Source organism: Cnephaeus nilssonii, assembly GCF_951640355.1.
Source record: "Cnephaeus nilssonii genome assembly, chromosome: 14".
Taxonomy (NCBI): domain Eukaryota; kingdom Metazoa; phylum Chordata; class Mammalia; order Chiroptera; family Vespertilionidae; genus Cnephaeus; species Cnephaeus nilssonii.
This window is the reverse complement of record NC_137085.1, coordinates 61572307-61596838: the sequence shown is the minus strand read 5'-3', so window position 1 is coordinate 61596838 and position 24532 is coordinate 61572307. Positions and strand designations below refer to the sequence as shown.

Genomic DNA, 24532 nt, shown 5'->3' with positions numbered 1-24532 from the left:
TTTCCTGCAAATCATCTCATCAAACTCAAACGACTAGAACTTTAGTCTGTGTCCTATAGACAAAAAAAACAACAAGAAACAGAAACCCCCACAAATTTTTATATAATTTCCCCAGAATCACGATAAGTAGAGTGTTTAAGGAGATAGATTTTATTGTGTTATAAGGACTGATTTTCTCAGCTGCTTTGTGGTATGGCAGAGAAGAGCTTCTCTGAATAGTTGAATAGTGGTTCCCAGGGCCTCTGGTGTTTTTAGTTCTCGTCTGAGTGTGGGCCTACTACACACAAGGTATTCTGGGAAAATGTGCGGTGCCAGGTGATCTGTGTCTGCAGGGAGCTTTCTCGTGTGAGAATCAGAAATAAGCACCGATTACACGGCAACATGGAGAATGTATGAAGAATCTCTGGGAACAAAGAGAACAAAGATTAATTCTGTCTCCTCCCTATCACCTCTCAACCCACTGCCGTGTTGCAAAGAATTAGGTACTCAAACAGCATGAAAAGGGTATTGGAACCATGAAGTGAACTTAAAAAAAAAAGAAAGATAAAAACAGGTTTCCTCTTTTTCTGATAAAGTGCCCTCTCTGTTGAGTAGGGTAGGGGAACCTTGACAACATATTCAAGCATCCTTGAAGGAACAAGCCCACCAGTTCCTGCATCTTCTCTCGCTTTCCAGAAAGCAGACTGCAGCTGCGGCCGCATTGCAAGCTGGGAGGCATTATTCAGTCCTTGGTCTTGCTCTGTTTCCAAAATGTGAGGAGTTTTCTTAACTTCCTTTCCTGTCGGTTCTGTGGTCTTTTCATAAACTATACTAACTACCTTTAAGTCATATTTCGACATTTGGGTTTAACCGAAAGAGCACTCAAACACCACAACCAAAACTTTTATCTCTGACTTCAGAACCTCAAAATCTTTACAAAAATTTTTTTCCTGCCGAGTAATTCCTGGACGTCATTACTCTGCTCTACTGAGATGAGCCATGCCTCAGCAAACTGGCAGTAAGAGCACTGACTGTTATTGGAAAGATAGTGGTCTCAGTTGGTTCTTAAACCTGAGTTAAAACAAAAAAAAAAACAAAAAAAGAAAGCATTATGGGAAAAAATACAAAGGAAAGTGAGCAAATCAAGGGCTGAGCTTCTAAGAGCAGAGACATCCATGCCAGGAAACCTATTTAAAAGGAAGTTATAAACTGAAGGTTAAAGCTAATCCTCCTCCTGCTGCTCCAACCACATCTGAGGGCGCTGCGGGGACGCACAGACGCTGGAGCCGAGACACCAGCCTGCACGCCTTATGCTCCTGAGATGAGACCTCGTCGTAGCGTTCCATGGAGTTAGCTACGCACACACCTCTAAGATGCATGCTCTTGCTCTTTCTCTGACTGAAGAGAGACTAAGGAAACAGCTTGAAGACAGTCATCACCTACACTCCAGTTGTGTTACGGGCAAAAGAGGAAGCTATTACAATTCAATATACAGCTTCCCATAAGGGTTCATGTCCCTAGGCTGGAAATGCAATTAGCTTTTTTAAAGTATGAAAAGGTTGTAAAATTTGCTATACTTGTGAGAAGCCCTTGAAGGAAACCCAATCAACAAAATAATTCCAAATCATGAAGTTGTAACCCTGTTATTCAGTAGATGATAAGGCTGGGTTCTCAACCACCGAGCACCAAGTTTTAAAGAATATGTGAAGTTTACTTTTTCTATAACTGCACATACCCTTGCAATGACAGGTGTCTGGTGGACTGTTAGGATGAGTAAGTCCTATGATTTGGGGAAGAGTAAGAGTTTCAATGTGCAACAGGTAGTAAGTATAATGAAATATTATGCATATGCCTAAAAAAAAGTTTTGGGAAACAGGCAAGTAGTGTAAGGGGGAGAAGCATGCTAAGGAGATGAGGGTAGAGATGGGAGTGGGTTTCAGGGTTAACCTTTTGCACTCGGATGTCAAGTGTGACTCCACACGGTTAGCATTAGAATAAAGGAATCGAGAAAAAAGCAAGCGAGTGCAAAGGGTTAAATCAGGTGGTCAGGACTGATCTCATTGAGAAGGTGAAGTATGAGTAAAAACTGGAAGGAGATAAAGATTTAAAAACCAAGGTACGTGCTAGTGGGAATGGAAAATGGTTCAGCTGCTATGGAAAATGTTTGGTGGTTCCTCAAAAAGTTAAACATAGAGTTACCATATGACCCACCAATTCCACTACTAGATATATACCCAAGAGAAATGAAAACATATATTCAAACAAGTACTTGTACATGAATGTTCATAGCAGCACTTTCAAAATAGCCAAAAGGTGGAAATAACCCAAAGGTTCATAAATGAAGAAATGGATAAACAAAATATGGTATGCCCACAATGGAATATTATCCAGCCACAGAAAGGAATGAGGTACCCATACATGCTACAGTGTAGATGAACCTTGAAAACATTATGCGTAAGTGAAAGAAGCCAGACACAAAAGGTCACTTATTGAATGATCCCATTTACATGAAATAGGTAAATCCACAGAAATAGAAAGCAAGTTAGTGGTTGCCAGTGGTGGGGAAAAAGGAGGGAAGAGACTAGAAAAAGAAAGAAATGTGGGGAGATTGCATAACGGATATATGTCTCATGTGAGGGTGATAGAAATGTTTTGGAACTAGATGGATGTGATGGTGTATATTGTGAATGTACTTTAACCTGGTTAGTTTTATGTTGTGTGAATTTTAATTTAATTTAAAAACAAGAAAGATAAAACAAAGGTCCTAAAATGAGCACAGCACATGGCTGATCTGTTTGAGAACAAAAGAAGGCCAGTATCAAAGCACAGAGTGAGCACCAAGGGGAGTAGAAGGAGAGTAGGCTGGTGAATTAACAGGGGCCCAGAGAATTCAGGGCCTTCTTGGTCATTTTTTAGGACTTGCCTTTATTGTTACTACTAGTGGCCCAGTGCATGAAATTCATGCGGGGGGGTGGGGGGTGGTGTGTGTCCCTCAGCCCGGACTGCACCCTCTCCAATCTAGGACCCCTCAGGGGATGTCCGACTGACTGTGAGATGGGCCTAAACCGTCAGTCAGACATCCCTCTTGCAATCCGGACCGCTGGCTCCTAACTGCTCACCTGCCTGCCTGCCTGATTGCCCCTAACCACTCTGCCTGCCAGCCTGCTCACCCCAAGTCCCCCCCTCCCCGCTGGCCTGCTCGCCACCAACTGACCCCCTGCCAGCCTGATAGCCCCCAACACCCCCCCCACCCCACTGGCCTGCTTGTCTCCAACTGCCCCCCTGCTGGCCTGATCATCCCCAACTGCCCCCCACTGCCGGCCTGCTCGCCCCCAACTGCCTCCCCCACCAGACTGCTTGCCCCCAACTGGCCCCCCTGGCAGCCTGATCGCCCCCACCAGCTCCCAACGGCCCCCCTGCGCTGGCCTGCTCACCCCCAACTGCCCCCCCTCACCGGCCTGATCACCCCCAACTGCCCTCCCCTCCTGGCCTGATCACCCCTAACAGCCCGTGCCTCAGCCCCACCACCATGGCTTTGTCCAGAAGGACATCTGGAAGGTCTCCTGGTCTAATTAGCATATTACCCTTTTATTAGTATAGATCATACAATTTTGAGAAGGAAGAGTACATGATCTGATCGATATTGTAAAGGAGTCATGCCAACTGCTATAACAGTCGGGGGCAAAGGTCAAAGTGAGGAAACCTACTCAGAAGCTACTGCAACAACCCAGGTAAGAGATCATGGTGGCTCAGACAGAGCAGGATCAGTAGCACTGTAGAATAACAGTTTTCAAATAGTTAGCTATGTAAATTTTTCCACCCTACCCAAAATGTGAAGGAGAATGCCAACACAGAAAACAGATTAGTAAAACTTATTCAGATGAAGTCAGGGCAAAGGCCGGGGGCTTGGCACTCTGCCCTCTTGATCAGACTGGAGTTTGCTGTGGTCCCTAAGACTCTTTAAAATAGTTTTACTATGAAAAAGATCAGTGGTTACAAGGAGAGGGGGTGGGGAAAGGGGTTGACCACAAAGGAGCATGGGGGATTTTTAGGGGGACAGAACTGTTCTTATCTTGACTGTGGTACTGGTTACACGAATGTGTGTTCTTGTTAAAATTCCTAGAACTATACACTAGAAGGTGAAAAACCTACTGCATGTCTATTATACCTCAATAAAAACAAAATTAAAAATACATAGTTTGAAAACCACTACTCGTAGAACATATACTTCTCACCCACACACCTCCCATGATGTATTATACACTGTATAGTGTCATCATCATTCAAAGCCCACTCTTCTGCTTATCATCCCTGTTTCTATCAATATTTCCCACTGATTTCTCAGTCACTTAAGCTTAAAACTTATTTATCTTGGACCTCTCTTTCCCCTAATTCAGCTGTCAACCCCACCTCTGAAATGTTTATTATATTTGTCCCTACTTTCCTTCTCATTGGTTTAGTCATAATTCCTGCCTAGATTACTGAGGCCACCTACCTAATCCCCTAACAGACTAAAATCTTTCCTCCTTCTGACACAACCTACATGGTACAGCTACTATCACATTAACTCAGCACTTCTTTTAAAAAACCCTTGATGGTTCATTATAGAATAAAGTTCAAACTCTTTTGTACTATGTTCAAAGACTTTGAGACTCAAAAGCATAACACTTGCTTTAAGAAATAATTTGTTCTCATGTAAGAACTCTGCTGGCCAAGATCCTCAACCTATTTCCCCACTTGATTTTCTGCTCTTTTCTTTCATTTAACTTGCATTCTGGCTGAACTGGGTTATAAACCAATTCACACGCCTGCCCTATATTCCACAGGACCTTTGTACCGCTCCTTCCTCTCCTTGAAAGCCCTGTTTCCCTCTCATCACTACTAACTGAAATAACTTCTCCCATCTCTGTACTCCCAGTACACTACAGGCCTCTTCTATAACACTCAGTAGACTTCATCTTAGATCATATGTGTATGGACGTTAATCTCATGCAATCCTATGAGCAGAGATCATGGCTTATTCATCCAGGAATACTTCCCACGGTACCCATAACAGTGTCTTGCACATAGGTGTTCAATTAAGTACCTGCTGAGTTGAACTGAACTAAATGTGCAATATTTGATTTAAGACAAAAATTGGTCACGTGAAAACTATATTATCATAAACAAGTGGTCACAAAACATTATGATGTGCAACCTCCAATCATACTAGAAGCACAATTTTAGAAAGCTTTTTTTTTTTTTTTTTTTTTTTTTTTTAGTAGAAAGAGCTAAACTCAAACCCAAGTTGTGAGGACACGGTTATTTGAAATTTTACAAAAGCATGTCCAAACTCTTCTGTCCAGGAAATGTTTAATTCCAAATAAAAACACTGATTGACAAGGCAAAAATTTAAAGCAGGTATTATAAACTTTATATTTTGAAATTTCCTAACTAAACTTTTATTTATATCATACAGGTTCTAATGAACTATATCTGAAACACTAGCTCAACAAAAAATACTCTGCTTAGAACACAATTCACAATGTAGGGAAGTGTTGAAGAGCAGATAAAACAGTAGATTTTGTTTCTCACTGATACACATTTTACCAGAAGGGACCACATGGTCACCTATTTAGTTAATTTGCTGTTCAGAAATTTGGTATTATTTTCTGCCTCTGGGTAATCTTAACAGATAAGATTATTCATTCATTTTTAAAAATACTCATTTTAACAGCCCCTCATTAAATACTATAAATCAAGTAAGACAAGCTTTGGTGAAGTTGTTTGATTGTCAAACTAGAACGGGATAAGGTGGGGCAGCATGCAAAAACTGACAGGTAAACTAAGAGCTTGCTAATGATTTCAAACTCCAATCTCACCAAGTAAGGCATTTTTCATGCTCCCCAGGTATATGTATTATCAAAATAAAAATAGTATATGACTCCAGTTGCTACACAGACATGTGAATGCTGAGCCACGACATCTGGTCTGTGACAAACACACACACTCCTCCCATATTCCCAGGATAAAAGCCATTTGTACTCACTGTTAGAGACCCTAAAGCCATCCAACGTCCCACTGCTTATATATAAGGAATAACAGGTTTCAATTTTCTGTCAACAGTAATCTTGTTTGCCCAAAATAATGTTCTGTTATTCCTGTCCCCTGACAAATAGTGATTGGAAAACAAGAAGGGAGGGCTTATAAAGGACACATTTTTAAAGTAAAATGGCACCCATTTTATTCTTTGTAGGTGTTTTCTGGACATTTAAAACTCTTTCTTTCACCCCTTCCTCCCTCATTCATTCTTTTCCATCAGTTTACCTTTCTCTCCCCACCCCCCACCCCATTAGGGTAAATCAGCTTGAAAGCTGACAATTCAATCACATCTCAAGCAACCATTTACTCTGTTATTTAATAGGAGGGGGGAAACCCAGTTACCATAACAACTCACATCACATGGTAATTATGGAGTCTCTAAAATACAGCAAACCACACTTTTCACAGTGTTTTCTAAGGGGAATGTATAATAAGCACAGATACTACCTCTCCCAATTATTATTCAGCATTTTCATCTAATTGTTTCATATTGCATGAATGGCTATACATGTTCTTCATAAGAGATATAGGGGTTTTAAAGAAATAAGAAACTGGAAAAAAAAAGGCAGATACACTCCTTACATTTCAAATAATAGGTTATATATCACATGTACTTTTGGGCACTTAGGAAAAAAAATTTAAAGAAGGCAGGAGAAAAACAAAATTAATTTATAGGGTAAAAATAACCAAATGACAATCAATACAAAAGGGAATTTAGAAACAAAGGTTTCATTCAGAGTAGTGCCACCAATAAGACCAGATAAGGTTTTCCTGAAATAAAAATGAGAGAAGAGCTCACTGTCTAATGCTCAGATAGAAATGTGATTGGGTAGCAGCCACAGGATCAGGAAAATCTGCATGTGCCAGAAGATGGGAGAAATAATGAGGCAAGATTGCCATTCTCATCCAGCGACAAACCGGTATCATTCAATTTAGGCGAGTGTCATGTCAGAATTAGAAATGCCAATGGATGACAAGACAGGGAAGGAAACTGTCATTCACCTTCAACTTCCTCATCAACAGGTGCCAAGTTAGTTTCAGGAAGAGAAGTAGCAGTTACAAATCAGAACAGAAGGGGACAGTCCCTTGAGCTTGGCCAAGCCCTGGACGATCTCAAATGCCCCCTGCTTGTCTCCTGGTTAAAGGAGCAAAGAGAGAGAGGACACTCACTTTTACAGAAATCTAAACAGGAGCGTGATGACGGTAGTCCCCCCTTAAATGCAGTTTTACTTTTTGAGGTTTTAGTTACCATAGTTAACTGCAGTATGAAAATATTAAGTGGAAAATTCTATAAATGATTCATAAGTTTTAAATTGAGCACCCTTCTAAGAAGTGCAATAAAATCTCATGCTTCCTGCTCCACCCCAGCCAGGATGTAAATCGTCCCTTTGTCCAGCATCTTAGTAGCGGTCTCAGTTGTCAGCTTGTGGTCAAGTGTCCCTTATAGCAGCGTAACACCATGTCATTATGCCTGCATCATTTGCCTCACTCCATCTCATTATGTAAAAATTGTATCAACTCACATCATTGAAAGAATAAGGGTGAATATAGTACAATAGGGTATTTTGAGAGAGAGAGACCATAATCATACAACTTTTATTAGGGTATATTATTATAATAGTTCTGTTTTATTATTGTTGCTAATCTCTTACTGTGCTAACTTACAAGTTAAACTTTATCATAGGTATGTCTAGGAAAAGACATAGTATATAGAGGGTTTGGAGCTATCTGTGGCTTCGGGCGTTCCCCTGGGGGGTCCCCGGGATGTATCCCCCATTGATAAAGGAAGACTACTGTATGCAGAACTGCTCCTGGTGGTCAGATCAAACCCAGTCAGATTTAGATCAATCTCAGTAGCTTCGAAAAGAAACATGGGAGAGTTCCACATCAAGAAAAGTCAATGAGGGATCAACCAAAGGACTTGTACACATGCATATAAGCCTAGCCAATGGACACAGACACCAGGGGTGAGCTCATGAGAGGGGGGAATGGAGGGGTAATGGAGATAAGGACACATGTGTAATACCTTAATCAATAAAGAAATTAAAAGAAAGAAAAGTCAATGAAAAAATGACCCCCCCCCAAAAAAAAGAACAGGATATAACAATTTCCGAAATAATTCATCACAGATTACATTAAATAGCCAGTTCTCCATGACACTGAAAATTACTTAATTTAACTAACATAGTTATTAAGAAGTAGTGACAATGAAATAAAGCGAAACACACTTCAAAATATGAAGAGCAGAGTTCTTGAACATTCAAAACAAAGTTCTGTTACGCATTCGTTCACTCATTCACCCACTGATTGCTGTAGGCATTAAGAAGGCTACGGAATATCCTATAGGAATATGTAATCTTTGGCAGGGAGGAGAGGCTAAACCATATAAATGAATAATAACACAAAACAGTACTTAAGAGCTTGTTCAAATGACAATAATGTCTTTTCTTAGTAAGACTTCAACAATTATTAGATTCATCACCAATTTAATAACATTTCTGGGGAAAGGAAGCTATGCCACTAAATGCACATATAAAATACAACACACATCCATTAATGCAACAAGTGTCTACCATGTGGCACCAATACCAGCACTGGAGCTACATGTGACCAAAAAAAAAAGCTCCCTGATTTTATGAGGTTTATGTTTTAATAAAGCAGACAGACACTAATTGTCATGTATGCTGTGCCACCCAAATCCTCTTTCAGGACTAGTAGGGATGGGTGGATAGATGGATAGATATGAATGGACAGGTGGATCGATAGATAGAATGAATACATGGTCTCATATACTAAATAAATTAAATTTGTAGTCACAAACATTCCTAAAGAAATCTCTAAGCCTAGATGGTTTCACTGGAATATTCTACCAAACATTAACAGAATTATTTATTAGGATAGCATTACCCTGACAACACACCAAAGATATTTCAAGGATACTATACAACAATATACCTCATGAGCATAAATTCAAAAGTTCCTAACAAAATATTATTAGCAAATCAAATTCAGCAATGTATAAGTAGGATAATACATATGATCAAGTAGAGTTTATCCCAGCAATGCAGGTTTGGTTCACAATAGAAAATCTATCAAAATAATTCCTCATATTAACAATTAAAAAAAGTATACAATCATCTCAAAAGATGTGAAAAAAACATTTTACAAAACTCAAATCCATTTGTGAGTGGGACGGGAACCAACTCTCAGCAATTTAGGAGTACAAGGAAACTCTGTCCACCCAATAAAGAATATTGACAAAAACTCTATACTAACACCATATTTAATGTTCAGACAGTAAATGCTTTCACCCAAAGACTGCACAAAAATGTCTGCTCTCACTACTCCCATTCAACATTGTACTGGAAGGCCCTACACAGATCAATTAGGAAAAAAAAAAAAAAAGGGAAGAAAGAAAGAAATACAAATCAGAAAGAAATCAAGACCATCTCTATTCACAGGCATTATTACAATGTAAAACAAAAGAACCTACAAAAAAACTACAAGACTACATAAGTGAGTTTAGTAAGGTCATAGAAAAGTATCAATTATATGTTTATATACTAATAGTAAGCAGTCAGAAATTAACACAAAAAAAGTAGAATTGCATGAGCACCAAAATACTCAGGATATGCAATATTTATAAAATTTATCAAAATAATTGCAAGATTTGTAACAACAGAACACTGACCTGAAATAATCAAAGATATATCTTGTACATGGGTTGAAAGACTCAATATTGTTAAGATGTCAATTTGAGAGAGCCCAAATAGATCTACAAATTCAATGCATTTCCAATCAAAATTACAGCAGGGATTTTTGTGGTTTCTCAAAGCTGATTTAAAATTTATATGGGAAAGTAAAGGGCCTAAGTCAAATTTAAAAGCAAAACAAAATAATTGGAAGAGTCACATTACTTGATTTTAAGATTTATTATAAAGCGATAGTAATTAACTTGTGTGGTTTTGATGATAATATACACACACAGATCAAAGGAATAAGATTGAGTACAGATATAGCCCCACACATATATGGACAAATGATTATTGACAAGGTGCCGAGATGAAGGATGGCATGTTCAACAAATGTAGCTCACACCTTAGGAAAAATTAACTCAAGTAGATCATAGGCTAAAATATAAACCTTAAATTATAAAACATCTACAAGAAAATATAGAAGATCCATCAAGTGATTAATGGATAAACTATCTATAGCATATTCACATAATGAAATATTATTCAGCCATAAAAGTTATGAAGTACTGATACATGCAACAGTATATATAAAACTTGAAAGCATTATGCTAAGTAAAAAAAAAAAAGGCAAAAAGAACACATGTTATATAATTCCCTTTATATGAAATGTCAAAAATAGGTAGATCTACAGAGACAGAAAGTGGATTAGTGGTTACTACAGGCTGGAAATTGAGGAAAATGGAGAATGACCACTAATGGGTACAAAGTTTCTTTTTGGTGTGTTGAAAATATTCTATAATTGATTGTGGTGATAACTGTAAATATATTGAAACCACTGAATTGTACACTTGAAGTAGGTGCATTTTATGGTACATATGAATTATACCTCGTTTTTTTAAAATAAAAAATATATAATAGAAAAAAATCTTTGAGACTTTGGGTTAGACAAATAGCAAGAACCATAAAAAAAACAACTTGATAAACTGGAATTCTTCAAAACTAAAAATCTGCCCACCAAAAGACATTGTTAGGCAAAAAAACAAAACAAAACAAAACAGTTACAGATTAGGTAAAAAAACATGTGCAAAACACATTTCTAATAAGTTATATCCAGAATATATATATAAACAATACCTAATTAAAGATGGGTAAGAATTAAGACACCTCAGGGAAGGAAAGGTATGAATGACAAATATACAAAAAGATGCTCAACATCAATAGTCATTAAGGAAACACAAAAGGGAAACCACTACCCACATATCCTGTATGAGAATGTTTATAGCAGCTTTAGTCATAACTGCCCCAAACTGGAAACAACCCAAAGATCCATCAATGGATGAATTAATTACTGAATCCAGTAAACAAACTGAAACATTCATGACAGTTTTTTTTTTTTAAACAAAAAGATTCAGAATAAAGTAGTGATGGAAAGCAAAGCAGAGTTTGAAGAAACTTAGGCTAGAAAACTATCAAATGGACTGCAACAATGAAAGGAACAGAAGCAAGAAGAGTGAGGAAATACCAGGGTCATCTTGACCCAAAGGTGTTTTTACTAGAAAATGCTCTCTGCTTAACCTGGGAGGGTATGAGGTAGTTCAAGGACCATGGAGTGATTCAGTCTGGCTTTAATTTCCAGGCTCTTTTACTTACTGGCTCTGTGGTTTCTAGCACATTAACAGCACCAATCTCACAGTGTTGGTGTAGTAGATATTAAATGAATTAATATATCATAGCAATTTTTAAAGTACCTGAGCTGGTTAATACCTATTATTATTTCACATTCACACTTTTTCTTGTTTCTGTTCTGATTTAAAATCAGCTGTCCAGTAATATTCAATACTTTTATTATCCTTCAAATAACTAAGTGCACAGCTTAAAAACACAAAAGGTACCAAATTTCTCCCATCTCCACACCAACTAGTAAGATGCTAGGGAAAACATATCCAGAAATCACCCGTTTCTCCCTCTTTCATAACATTAAACTTTTCTTCTTCCTACAGAAACACTGATCTTCCTAGATCTTTCTTCCCTCCTTAGTTAAATAAAGACACTGTATTAGACAAAAATGGTTCTGAACCAAATATTCACAGAATTCTAAGTGGTATAAGATAAAGATGGGTCTTTAAAAACCACTTTTGCTCACTGGTGCTCACTGGTATACACTCAGAATATAATCAAACCAAATTAATGTTACCAAGATTTATAAATTGTGCATCAATATAAGATTTAATACAAACATAGTATAGAAGCCCTAATCATTTTTACATAATCTCCATTAACTTTTTATTTATCTTTATTGTTGAATGTCTTACTGATACCCCTATGTCCCCCATTAACCCCTTCCATCCCGCTCCTAACCCCCCACTAACTTTTTATAAAATAATTTATATGTTTTTATTTATAGCTGCTATATAAATTACATCTATATTAGATAAACATCTTTGCTGTGATATTTTGTTATTCATTCGTATATTTTCATTTATATACACTTGAATGAGCACTGCCAGAAAAATTTTAAAAAACAAAACCACACATTTCGCAAGTACTCCCCAGCTTCCCACTTCCCGCCGGTGTTGCTATAATTTGTAATGACCCGATTTCATGCAAATCATGTAATGACATCACATAGCTTTATTTTAAAAGGGTAGCCTAAATGAACACTAAAACCAAATTTTTTTTTTCTTTTTACCTAAACATGTTTATTTACGTTTAATTCCCTGACCTTCAAAAATATAAATACTGGTGCCCTACATACTTGCAAAAGATTAAAATTAAGAAACACTCAAGTTAATTTCTTTAAATAATAAATTAGTTTTTATTCTTTACAATGGAAGTTAAACACTGATGAAATAAACCAAATTCCTAGATTCTTTTCTCAAATTTTAGGTTAAGCCGTAGGGGAAGCAGGCCAGTTTCTCTCAGAAACATATAAAAATATTTTAGTGAGTCAGCTATTTTGCTTACCTTTAAAAACATCTTAAGTTAATTATGATAAAGAGAAAAATTATTTCCAAATAGACACTAAATTTCATGAGCATAAAGTAAGGAGGAAAATCCCAAAACCAATAGGGAAGAAGAACCTGTTAGGGTGTGGGAAGGCACCTACCTCATGCACCAGAGCAAGGGAGGTCTGCTTGAAACTTCGCCCTCTACTGGCCATCAGTCGATTTAAAGGTTTGCCATCTTTACTCTGATACATTGAAACATCATAACAAAACAACATACCCCCTTAAAGAAAACATAAAAACATTTCTTATGAAAAAAACTTCATCAGTTAGATTCCCAGTAGTCAATATTTAATCAATCTGCATAGAGATATTTACGAATTAAAAGATTTTTAAAAAATATATTTTATTGATTTTTTACAGAGAGGAAGGGAGAGGGATAGAGAGTTAGAAACATCGATGAGAGAGAAACATCCATCAGCTGCCTCTTGCACAGCCCCTACTGGGGATGTACCCGCAACCAAGGTACATGCCCTTGACCGGAATCGAACCTGGGACCCTTGAGTCCGCAGGCTGACGCTCTATCCACTGAGCCAAACCGGTTAGGGCACGAATTAAAAGATTTTGCTAAGCAAATTATATTTGGCTACTGGTGTCTAAGGAAAGGAAAAAAATAGAAGACATAAAAGTTATATTTAAACTATCACTAATTTACAAGCTTTATTCATTTGTAAATAAGTGAATAAATTTGCAATTAATGACACTTTAAATTTTATAAACTGTTACTTTAGAGATTCTATTAAGCTTTTAAAAATAAATTTCAATTAAAGAGAAGTGCTTGCACATATTTCTGAATCCTTATAAAACAAGGGTTCCTTATTTTATACCTACACAAGTGGACAAGTTTTTCCTCATACCTGCACTCTTTTTTTCATTTTAGCCAATCTGTTAAATATCTGGTGGTATCTTATTGAGGTTTTAATTTGTATCTCTCTGATGACTAAGTTGATCGTTTACTCATATGCTCACTGAACATTTAAATACTCTCATTTCGAAGGGTGTGTTCAATTCATTTTACTGTTTTTCTGATTGTCTTTTTCTTATTAATTTGCAAAAATTCATTATATCTGCTAGATATGAGCTCTTTATCAGACACATGTATAATACTCTCTTGCATTTTGTGGCTTGCCTTTTTACTCTCTTCAAGGTATATTTTGATTAACACATGTCCTTGATTTTACTATAATTTGTCACTATTTTTATAACTGGAGCTCTTCATTACAGAACCATTTGTGATAAAGATCCCTTTTCTCCACAGCTCTGCAGTGTCAGAGGGCCACAGATATTACCTTTGTAATAATCTGTGGCCCTCTTATGTGGGTCTGCAATATTCTTCCATTGGTCTGTCTGTCTATCCTTGCACCAATCCCACACTGTCAACTATTGTGGTTTCATAAAAAGTCTTGACATCTGGAAATGTAAATTCTCCTACTTTGTTTTGATTCTCCAAGATTACCTTGGCTATCATTTTCACACAAATTTTAGAATCTGTTTGTCAGTTTCAAAGAAAAAAAAAACACAACCTACCAGGATACTGATCTGGATTGGGTTGAATCCACATATCAATTTAAAGAAAATTAACATTTTTACAACACAGTCTTCAAGTCCATAGACATTGTATATCATTCCATTTGTTAGGATTTTTAAAATTTTTATCCATAATGTCTACAGCTTCCAGCATAAGGGTTTTACACACTTTTTGATAAATTTACTTTGGGTAATTGATATTTTTTGATGCTACTATAAATGATTGTGTTTTCAAATTTTATTTATTTTTTGTTATGGTATATAAAATATCACCTTTTTTGGCATTTTCTTAGTGACTTTTATTTCTTTAATTTTTAAAAACCTTTTTCAATTATCACTGATTTTTATATGTTGACTTTTGTATATATGCATTAATTAATCTTGCTGAATTCATTTATTAACCCTAATATGTAGATAAATTTGAATTTTCTATGTATACAATCATGTCATCTGCACATAATGACTATTTTATTTCTTCCTTTCTAATCCTTATTGCCTTTTTTTTTTTTTTTGGCTTATCACACTAGCTATGCCCTCCATTACGATACTGAACAACAGTGATGCTAATAAACATCCATATCTTTTCCCCAATCTCCGTATCTGAGTACTAAGTACAACAATGGCATTGTAGATGTTCTTCATCAGAATAAAAAAAGTTCCCTTGTATTCAAAGTTTAATATGAGTTTTTTTTATATCATGAATAGGAGGTAAATTTTTCCAAGATATTTTCTGTATCTATTGCTATAATTTGAAGATTGCTCTACCTTTTTCTATTAATATAATGAATTACATTTTAAACAGTAAATTAACCCCATTTAATTGTTATGTATTATCTTTTGTATCTATTGCTGAGTTCAATTTTTTTTTTAACTATGTTCATAGAAAAGATGGGTTTGTAATATTCCCTTCTTGCACTCGTCAGATTTTGGTATAAAAAGTATGCCGATCTCATAGCTCTTTTCTTCCTACTCTCCGTTAGAGTGCATTGAATACAAATATCACTGCTACTGCTCCCTTCATTTTGGGGAAGAATTCACCAAGGATGCCATGTGCACCATGGTTTTTATCCAGTATCAGTGGGAAGGTTGGTAGAGGTTCGATTTCTTTAATACATTATCAAACTATTCATAGTCTATTTATCCCGGTCAGTTTTGTAAAGATTTATATTTCGATAAATTTTCACACCTTATCTAAACTGTAAAATTTACTGGCCAAGGTTCTTTATAAATTCTTTATCTTTTTGAATGCTATAGGCTCTGAAGTGGTATCTCCTTTGTTATTCCTCATATCTATATTTCTCTAATTTATTATCCAAACTTACACTGGCTTTATCATTTTGTTAAGCTTTTCAAAGAACCAACTTTGGCTTTGCTCATTTTCTTTATGTTTTCTAATGCATTAATTTTTCTTCTTATTACTTCTTCTTTCCTTTCTTTAAATTTATTTTGCTGTTCTTTTCAAAGCTTCTTGAGATAGAAGCTCAAGTCATTATTTTCCTTTTTTGTTTTCTAATATAGTCACTGAAAGTATAAATTTCCTTCTAACACTGTTTTAGCAGTTGGGATATGGCTTATTTTCATTATCATTCAGTTTAAAATATTTGCTGATTTCCATTTTGATATTTAGTTTAATCCTTGGATTATTTATACGTATACTGTTCAATTTCTAGGCTACTGGAGACATTCTAGTGAGTTATTTTTGGGGTGTTTATATTTAGCTTAATCCCATTGTCATCAGAGGACAGACTCCTAATGACTTCAGTATTTTGAAATTTGTTGATGCTTATGGTTTGTCATATGGTCATTTTGGTAAGTTTCCCATGCACTGTTGAAAAGCATAGGAATTCTATCACTATTCTTTGTCAATTAAGTCAAGTTTGTTCACAGTATTATTCAGATAGTTTGTAAACTTATACAGTTTATTTGTCTCCTTATTCATCAAGCTATTGAAAAAGATGTTTTAAAGTTTCCATCTTTACTGCAGGCCTATTTCATCTTTTAGTTCTGCTAATTTTTATCAGATATCTTGAAGCTATGCTATTTTGTGTGCACTGACTAGGATAGTGACATTTTCTTAATAGGGTGACTTGGTTATCTCCTTGAAATATCCCCTTCATTTCTAGCTTCTTCCTTTTTCATATGTCTAGTACTTTTTCATTGTATACTAGACAGTGAATAAAAGAACCACAGAGATTTTAGTCTAAATGATGCTAAACTCCTCTCCTCTGTTAAGCAGATAGGGAAGCACTGATCTTCTCAACCAAATTGGGGATTGGACTGGGTTAGTACAATAACTACACTCCGGTAGATCCCAGTCCATGTCTGGCTCAGCCCTGTTCCGAGGGCAGGACTCCTCAGGATGGAATAATTGTGAGAGATCCAGGTCTGTCCTCAGAGGTTTCTGGCTCACCTCTAACTTTCCCATCCCTTCAAGTTCCAAATTTGGGTAAATATCATTCTGAAGGGAGAAACGGGCTGTGTGTTTGAGGTTCCTCAAGTCTCCCGTTTTGTCACTCAGACACCACACAAACGTCAAGGTCTGCTGGTTTCTCTGCCTCCTGCACCCGCCTCTTGTTAAGGTCAAGCCTGAAGTTCCGCCTCCAGCCCCGGCCAGGACAGTAAATGAGCTCAGGTGAAAAGCGCTGTCCCTCCCAGGACCAATCCCCTGCTCTTGTGCTTTGTTTCAGACCCACTCTCCTAGCTGCTCCTTGTCTCCTAAGCACAAGACTGAAGGAGATTTCACGGTGCCTTTCAGAAGCATCGGCCTGCTTCTTTAACTTTCAGTGCAAACTCAAAATTCAGCAAATATCTTCTGAGGAAAATCTCTCCAATTTGTCTCCTATATTAGTCAGGGTCTTCAGAGAAACAGAACGAATAAGAAATATATACCCGAGAGCTGGAGAACCAGGGAAGCCAGAGGAGTAATTCAGTCCGAGTCCCAGAGCCTGAGAACCAGGAGTGCCAATGTCCAGGCGCAGGAGATGGATGCACCCATTCAAGCAAAGAGCAGATTCACCCTTCCGTTGTTTTTCTGTTCCATTCAGGCCCGGGCACCCTAGTGATCTTCTTTACTCTGTTTACTGATTCAAAGCTAACCTCTTCTGAGCACACTCACAGACACACCCAAAACTATTGTCTCAGCAGCTATCCGCATCTCTTAGCCCAACCAAGACACACAAACTTAACCATCACAGCACCCTCATCCAGTGGAACCACTAATAGCTCCACTGTTTCTCTAGCCTCCAACAGGCCTCTTCCTGGCCAACCCCCAAACCTAGCTCACAACCAGAGTCTGACTATCCTCCTTGGGAATGAGGACAACCCTAAAATGTTCTCCTCTTCTGGATTGTTTTGTCTATCTATCCATCTTTGCTTCTACAGTTCTCTGGTGCCTTTAAAATGTGAGGTATTCATTTATCCAGCTGTGCCTGCATGTTAGCAGCAGCAGCAGCAATGCCCTCCCATGCCCTATTCCAGCCTGACTGGAAATGGAAGCTAAAACAATGCATTAAAAACTTGTACCTGGATACTGTGTACTGTGCTCACCTGCAAGGCCAGGTTTCAAACCTGGTTGCTTGTTTGTTTCATACATTTTCAATATAAAGTTGGGGATTCCTGCTACAGTCTTTCCTTGGTCTGAGCGGGCACCTCCTTTTAATGCCAAGTGATATATCCCACGGGGCATATTCACCATTTCTTGCTTCACGAGCGATGTAAAAAATTCCTCCAAAGCTGAAAGAGATAAAAGGAAATTAAAAGTAGAGTATTACAGAATGCTAGAAGAGAAACACTCATTCTTTTAAAAAAAATCTTTATTGTTGAGAATATTATAGATGCTGCCCCCATTTTCCCCTTTGGCCCCCCCCCATCCCCCAACCTGGCTCCCACCCCATCCCAGGCCTTCACCACCCTATGGTTTGTGTCCATGAGCAATGCATATATGCATATAAATTCTTTGTTTAATGTCTTCCTGCCCCTATCTTTCCTCTGAGATTCACCAGTCTGTTCCATGTTTCCATGCTTCTGGTTCTATTTTATTTACCAGTTTACTGTGTTCGTTAGATTCCACAGATAAGTGAAATCATGTCTTAACTCACACAAACCACCACCACAATAGCAGCAGCAACTTAGCCTATTTCAGGCCAAACTTCACAAAGTAAAAAGAGAACTCTTGATTCCCGTCCTTTTTTATTCTTCCCCAAGTCAGACCAGGGCACCCAGTTGCTAAAGCTTAAAAACGTAGTTATTCTTGACTTTTCTCCTTCCCACACTCCCTATATGTACTCCACCAGCAAGTCCTTCTACATCAAACTTCTAAAATATATCCCAAATCCACCCATTTCTCTCCATTTTCACTGCTACTTGCCCAGTCATTATCTTCTCTCTCCCTCATCTGGACTAATCTAAAAACGGATTTCTTGGTTTCTACCCCTACAAACCATCATCTATTCAAGCCAGAATTTGTGTCATCCCCTCCCTAACATCTTCCAATGGTTTTTCACTGCGCTTAGAATAACATCAAAACCTCTGATATTATCAGAAGTTTAATCATCTGTAGCAATACCAGTACAATTATTAAAAAGCAAAATATTGGTTCATTATTTCTTCGCTGTGGTCCTAATTAAGCCCAAGATCTTTATTGCTTGACATGTTTACTTATTATAAGGTAATACAAAAATGTGGGACCAAAAGACAGTAGATACCAAACAAAATACTTGATAAAACTGCAGGTTTGTATTCAAGTGTTATTTCCCTAAGAACCACTAGAGGTTGCCCAATGCAGAAACAAAAACATTTAAACTAAACAAATCATAGGGAAAACAAAAAAGGAGACTACTGCAGGTGCCTCTTATTATAGGAACAAAAAGCAAGGATCCACCCAATAAAACTGGAATTTCACTCTGAATAGATCTAAAAGTCTTCTTTAAAAGATATGATTAAATTAAAGGGAAAGTGCTCACTGGAGCACCTATTATGTGCCTAGCTCTGTCAATGCTATATACTTCAAGATGCAACCGAATTTCTCCATTCAAAGCGCAGAGAACACTGTATGGGATCCTTTCCTTTTACCCCTCCAGACCCATCCTCCACCCTCTCACCCTGCTCTGTGCCCTGGAAGAATGACCTTTAACAACTGCATCACCAGGCTCCTTTGTCCTCTGGCATCCAATGGGAAACACTGGCAGGAGGTCAGAGGGTGGAAACACTGTGAGGTCAGGCATGTATCGCCCAGATACCCACCTACAGGACTGCTACCGGTTGCCTGCATGCCTCTTACGAAGGCCTGGCTCCCCTATTTATGACTGTCCTTCTCCTAACTGCTAACCTACCCTTACACCTGCTAGCTCAGGGACATCATCCCACTCTGGGATGATTCACCATTGCTTGTGATTTTCCTTTAACCTTGATAACATAACTGTAAATAGTCTCTTTATTAAACTCTCAGTTACTCCATCTGAATGCGACTTTCCTGTCAAGACCCTAATCCATACATCATCTAAATGACAGGGACGAGGAACATCTAATTGCAGGCTGTACACCCCAATACCTGCGTTCACATGCCGCTTCAAGCTAGAAGAGTGTGAGTACAGCTGTTCAGAATGTAGCCAGGATCATCGTGTGTGAGGACACTAGTGCTATGATGAGAGGGATAATGTCATGCTTGCCCCGAAGGGTCTTATTCTGGCAAAAGATGATAAATGTCAAGAGATAAGTACACATGTGCAATAGACTAACCCGGGAATGGGAATTTGTCTACTTGGCAAGCTCTTCAGAGGATGAAGGATTCTAAAAATAACTCCAGCCCTGAGAATAGTGTAAATGAGGGTAAGATACCATGACTGCAACTGATATAAAAGACATTGTCTTCCCCAGTCACTAAGCTAGCAACTAGGATTTTTTCCATTGTCATTGAGTTGTGCCGTCTTTGACCAGGTGAGAATTTGAAAAGAGCTGAAAATATGTAAGTTGCAGTGTTAGATATAAAATTTTAAAACAACCCAAATGTCTTTCAACAGGTGAGTGGATAAACAAACTGCATGTAGTACATCCTACAATGAAATACTACTCACTAATAAAAAAGAACAATCCATACAGGCAAGTATTTGGATGGATTAAAAAACAGGTTGAGTGAGAACAAAAAGCTAATCCCAAAAGTTTATATAATGTATGAAAAAAACCTGGTAAAATCTGAACAATTCTATAGTTAATAATATCGTACCAATGTGAAATTCCTGGTTTTAATAATGAACTAAGGCTTTGTGTGCTGTTAGCAATTGGATCAAGTGGGTAAAAATACACAGATACTTTCTAAACTGTTTTTGTGACTTCTTGTAAGTCTAAAATTATTTCAAAAAATTAAAAAAAATTTAATAGATACCAGTAACACCCCTATCAAAATAAAGCAAATTATTGAATTTACTCTGCAATTGCATTTGTGTTTACTTGAAAGAAAGTAAGAGGAGAAAAGGGCCAGGATTCACTTATTCAGTGTGATCTGGCTTTCCACCTAGTAACTGCACCTAGAGACCTAATATAAATCATCCGCCCTGGACCCTGTAGGGCATACACTCCTGCGGCTGGTGCTCTTTCCTGGGTGTTTTGTTTGCTTGTTTGCTTTCTGAGTAATCCCAGGAAAAGTGAGGCACAGAACAATGAAGAATTCTGCCATGCTGACATGGCTTGCCAGATACAGGTAGCATCTAGATTACCCACCTGATTCTAAGTATTGAATTTTCTCAAGTAGATACGATTGCTAATCTCAAGTCTTCCCTTCTTTCTCAAGGAAAGGCACTAACAATAATCAAAGACAAAGCATACAGAGGAGCCACTTAATGGCCACCACAGTTCTGTGCAGACTGGGAGGTCAGACACAACAGCACAGCTTGGCAACCAATGTCTTCTCCCTTCATCTCCCACCACAAGCCCGGGGTGGGGGTGAGGTGTGTGTGTGTGTGTGTGTGTGTGTGTGTGTGTGTGCGCGCGCGTGCGTGTCCCATGTAAGAGGGAACAACATCCTAAGGCTATTTTAGGATACAAGAGGCACTTTGATAACTGCAGGCTTTTTACTTCTTTGACTCACTATTAACTGCAAGAAAAGTCCCAGACTCTGAAGAGGCCTGAGGTAGGAAGTGGGGAAGAATAGGAGAGGACAGGAGACTAGTCTTTAAGGCTTGTTCTGGGCATCAGGAGAAAAGAAAGAGTGAGCTCTTTGTCTCAGTTGTACCATCCAGCTTTCTTTAATGAAAGGAGGTGGGGATTTGGGACAGGAGCTTTGTATAGAAATTAATAGTATTTACTTGGCTGAATTCCTCAGGAATCTCCACGTGGTAGGAAACCAAGGAAAAATCTTTCAACATTACAGGCTAGTGAGATTACAATTGTGAAGATAAGATGACATTTCTTGTGTTTATTGAACTTAATTTTGAGAAATTTATACATTCATGAACATTCAAACTAGAATTGGGACAGGACATATAATGCATGGTCAGCAAAATGTTAGCTAATACTGAATTAGAATAATTAGAAATAATTAGAATAGTTTTTAAATTGTCAAAATTCTGTAAACTTTATGTTGAAACTAAATGACCATGCAATTTGATCTATTTTTAAAGGTATTTATTTCCAGTTCTTGAATATTGGTACCATCTTTGGAATAATTCTCTTTAGGATAAATTTATAATGATGATACTAGCCAGTAAATCTTGGAAGATTATAATAATCTTTTCACTTACCTTCTATAACAATAAACAGTTATTTGAATCAGTGACTTCAAGTCCCACTGCAAACTTATCTTACAGAATAAATTTAGCACTTGAAATACATTTTAATTTCTTAGTAAAAATGGTTTTTAAACTAGTTTTCCAGTTCAATTTTATTCAAGTCTAACATATTCAGTATATTTTGAATGCCATACTACCTCAAGCAGTCCTATGGAACAGATGGAGGCATTTTGCATTTCAGATAGAAAATGAGTATGTAAGATTAAAGCAAGCTATAATATGTACACATCACAAAAGAACACAATTAATCAGATAGGTAAAAATCACTGGAAAATGCTAGCTTCCCTGCCATTAAGTAAATAAGTCACCTGGTAACACCAAAGGCGAGGTGAGTGGCAATAGTTTGAGATAGCAAGGGCCAGGAATCGAAAGATCCACATCCTTTTCATCACCCTCCTCATCTTCATCTTCATCCAGCTCGTCGGGAGGACTGATTTCTGGTCTTATCTGAAACGACAGAGAAGACAATACTAAAGCATCACGTAAAATCTTTTCTTTGTCCTTTTCATGTCAAGATTTAAAAAATCAGCTAGATTCAGTGCTCTATAATGTCAAAAGACCATTAAAAATAATTTTAAAAAAACCTATTCATTTTCAGATTAAGTAAATGTTAACCTGTAATCATATTAGGTACAATCCCAGATCCATGTAAAGAACTAATGATATAGTAAGAAAATCACCATAAACCAATATAAGCAATGTTTTATAGAAAAGTAATAAAAGTTTACACCATCAGACAATAAAATGCAAACACTGACACATTGGATATATTGGACTTCTATGGTTTATAATGAAATATTTGCCTAATCTGAATACATTTTTTTTTAAATTTGTGATTCCACCAACATCTCTATGACAAAGCTTAAAATCTTCCAGTAGAATGTATAGTGGAGATCAGGAAGAAACAGAATGCTTTAGTTGACTTTATTTTAGACTTGGCAATTTGTTGCTAGAGAATATAAAAACACTAAAATCTGTAATTGGTAGCTACACTTTATTGTGGGATTTGCAATTTGAAGATTACCACTATTGTAATTTCCACAAGATATAACTGTCAAGCAATTAATTAAATTTTTAATACTTTCAATGATACACCATCATAATGCCCACATGGAGATAATTAAGCATTAGGGGAGGAAATCAAAATATATAAAAGTGGTTGCTATAACCATAAAGTGCCAGAACCCAGTCATTACCATTAGCCTGTCTTCTGGAGTTATTTTTAGAAACAATTAACAATTCCTGCCGACTGCCTTCTTCATAGGTCCCCAAAGCACTGTTCCATTTAGGAACTGCACTGAACCGGGGTTCTTGCAAGGGATTAAAAAAAGAAAAGAAAAAAATAGGAAATGCTTCTCTTAAGTATAATAACCTCAACTCCAATGAAGCCTTTCAACCGTAACTCGTGTCCTCTACAACAGTGAAGGAGGGGAAGCAAGCTGACTGCCCGAGCACTTGCTAAGACAGGCTTACTTCTGAGTCAATAGAGGGCCTGGCCTGGCTCTCAGAGCCTGCGTCAGCCACAATTACAGCGATAACAATCCATGCTCACACAGGGCATTTGCTGACATCAATGCATACCAGAGAAACCCTGGCGCATTTGCAAACCTTTCGGTTCTGACAAGCGGAGTTCTCCCGGTGTCTCTGGTCTACATACATACTCAGAAGTTGCCAGGGTTAGTATCATCAGGAGTTATCTCAGAGATTCTAACAAGTCCCAGTTGCCAAAAAAGTTCCCCCAAAAGGAATTGGTCTGGGTCCGTTTGCCTTACTTCCTGACTTTTTACACATCACAGTACAAATGGAAAAGCATTTGGACAACACACTGGGGGAGCAGACAACACTGCTTACAGCTGGAGTCTACATCGGAAACACCCGTTACCACGCCAGGCCATCCAAGCCCTGGGAAGCCCTGCTGCTCCTCACATTCACAGGTGATAGGAGACTTGGGGAGGGGCGCAGATGAAAACTCAGAGGAACGGCGAGGATGTGGAGAAATCAGAACCCGCATACACTGCTGGTATGCATGTAAAAGGGGGCAGCTCCTTTGGAAAACAGTTCGGCAGTGTCTCAACATGTTAAAGACAGTTCATATGCCCCAGCAATCCCACTGTTAGGTATATAACCAAGAGAAATGAAAATATACAGTCACACAAAAAACTTGCACATGAATGTTCATGAATGTGAATGCATTATTCATAATAGCTAACCCCCCAAAAACAAACAAACAGAGTCAACTGAAATGCCCACGAACTGATGAATATATAAACAAAATGTGGCATATCTGTACCTTGGAATATTATCTATCTATATAAAAGCCTAAGAGACCATCGCAACCGAATGGATGACCAAACAGGCTGCATGGAGCGACCAGGCCAGCAGGGGGGTTAGTGAGGGGTGACCAAACAACGGAGCAGCAAGCTGTGTGGGGCGACCAGGCTGTCGGGGGAGGGGGGAAGTTGGG

General features: G+C 37.8%; 1 protein-coding gene across 2 annotated transcripts in view; it reads right to left on the bottom strand.

Moving 5' to 3' along the window:
• FOCAD (focadhesin) overlaps nt 1-24532 on the bottom strand; it is a 288209-nt gene that overhangs the window by 84048 nt on the left and 179629 nt on the right. For both annotated transcript variants that reach the window (XM_079789743.1, XM_079789744.1), the window contains 3 exons: nt 22377-22515; nt 17834-18019; nt 12862-12983 (listed from right to left, as the gene is read on the bottom strand). In XM_079789743.1, coding sequence (XP_079645869.1) covers nt 12862-12983; nt 17834-18019; nt 22377-22515 — 447 coding nt within the window. The remainder of the gene's footprint in view (nt 1-12861; nt 12984-17833; nt 18020-22376; nt 22516-24532) is intronic.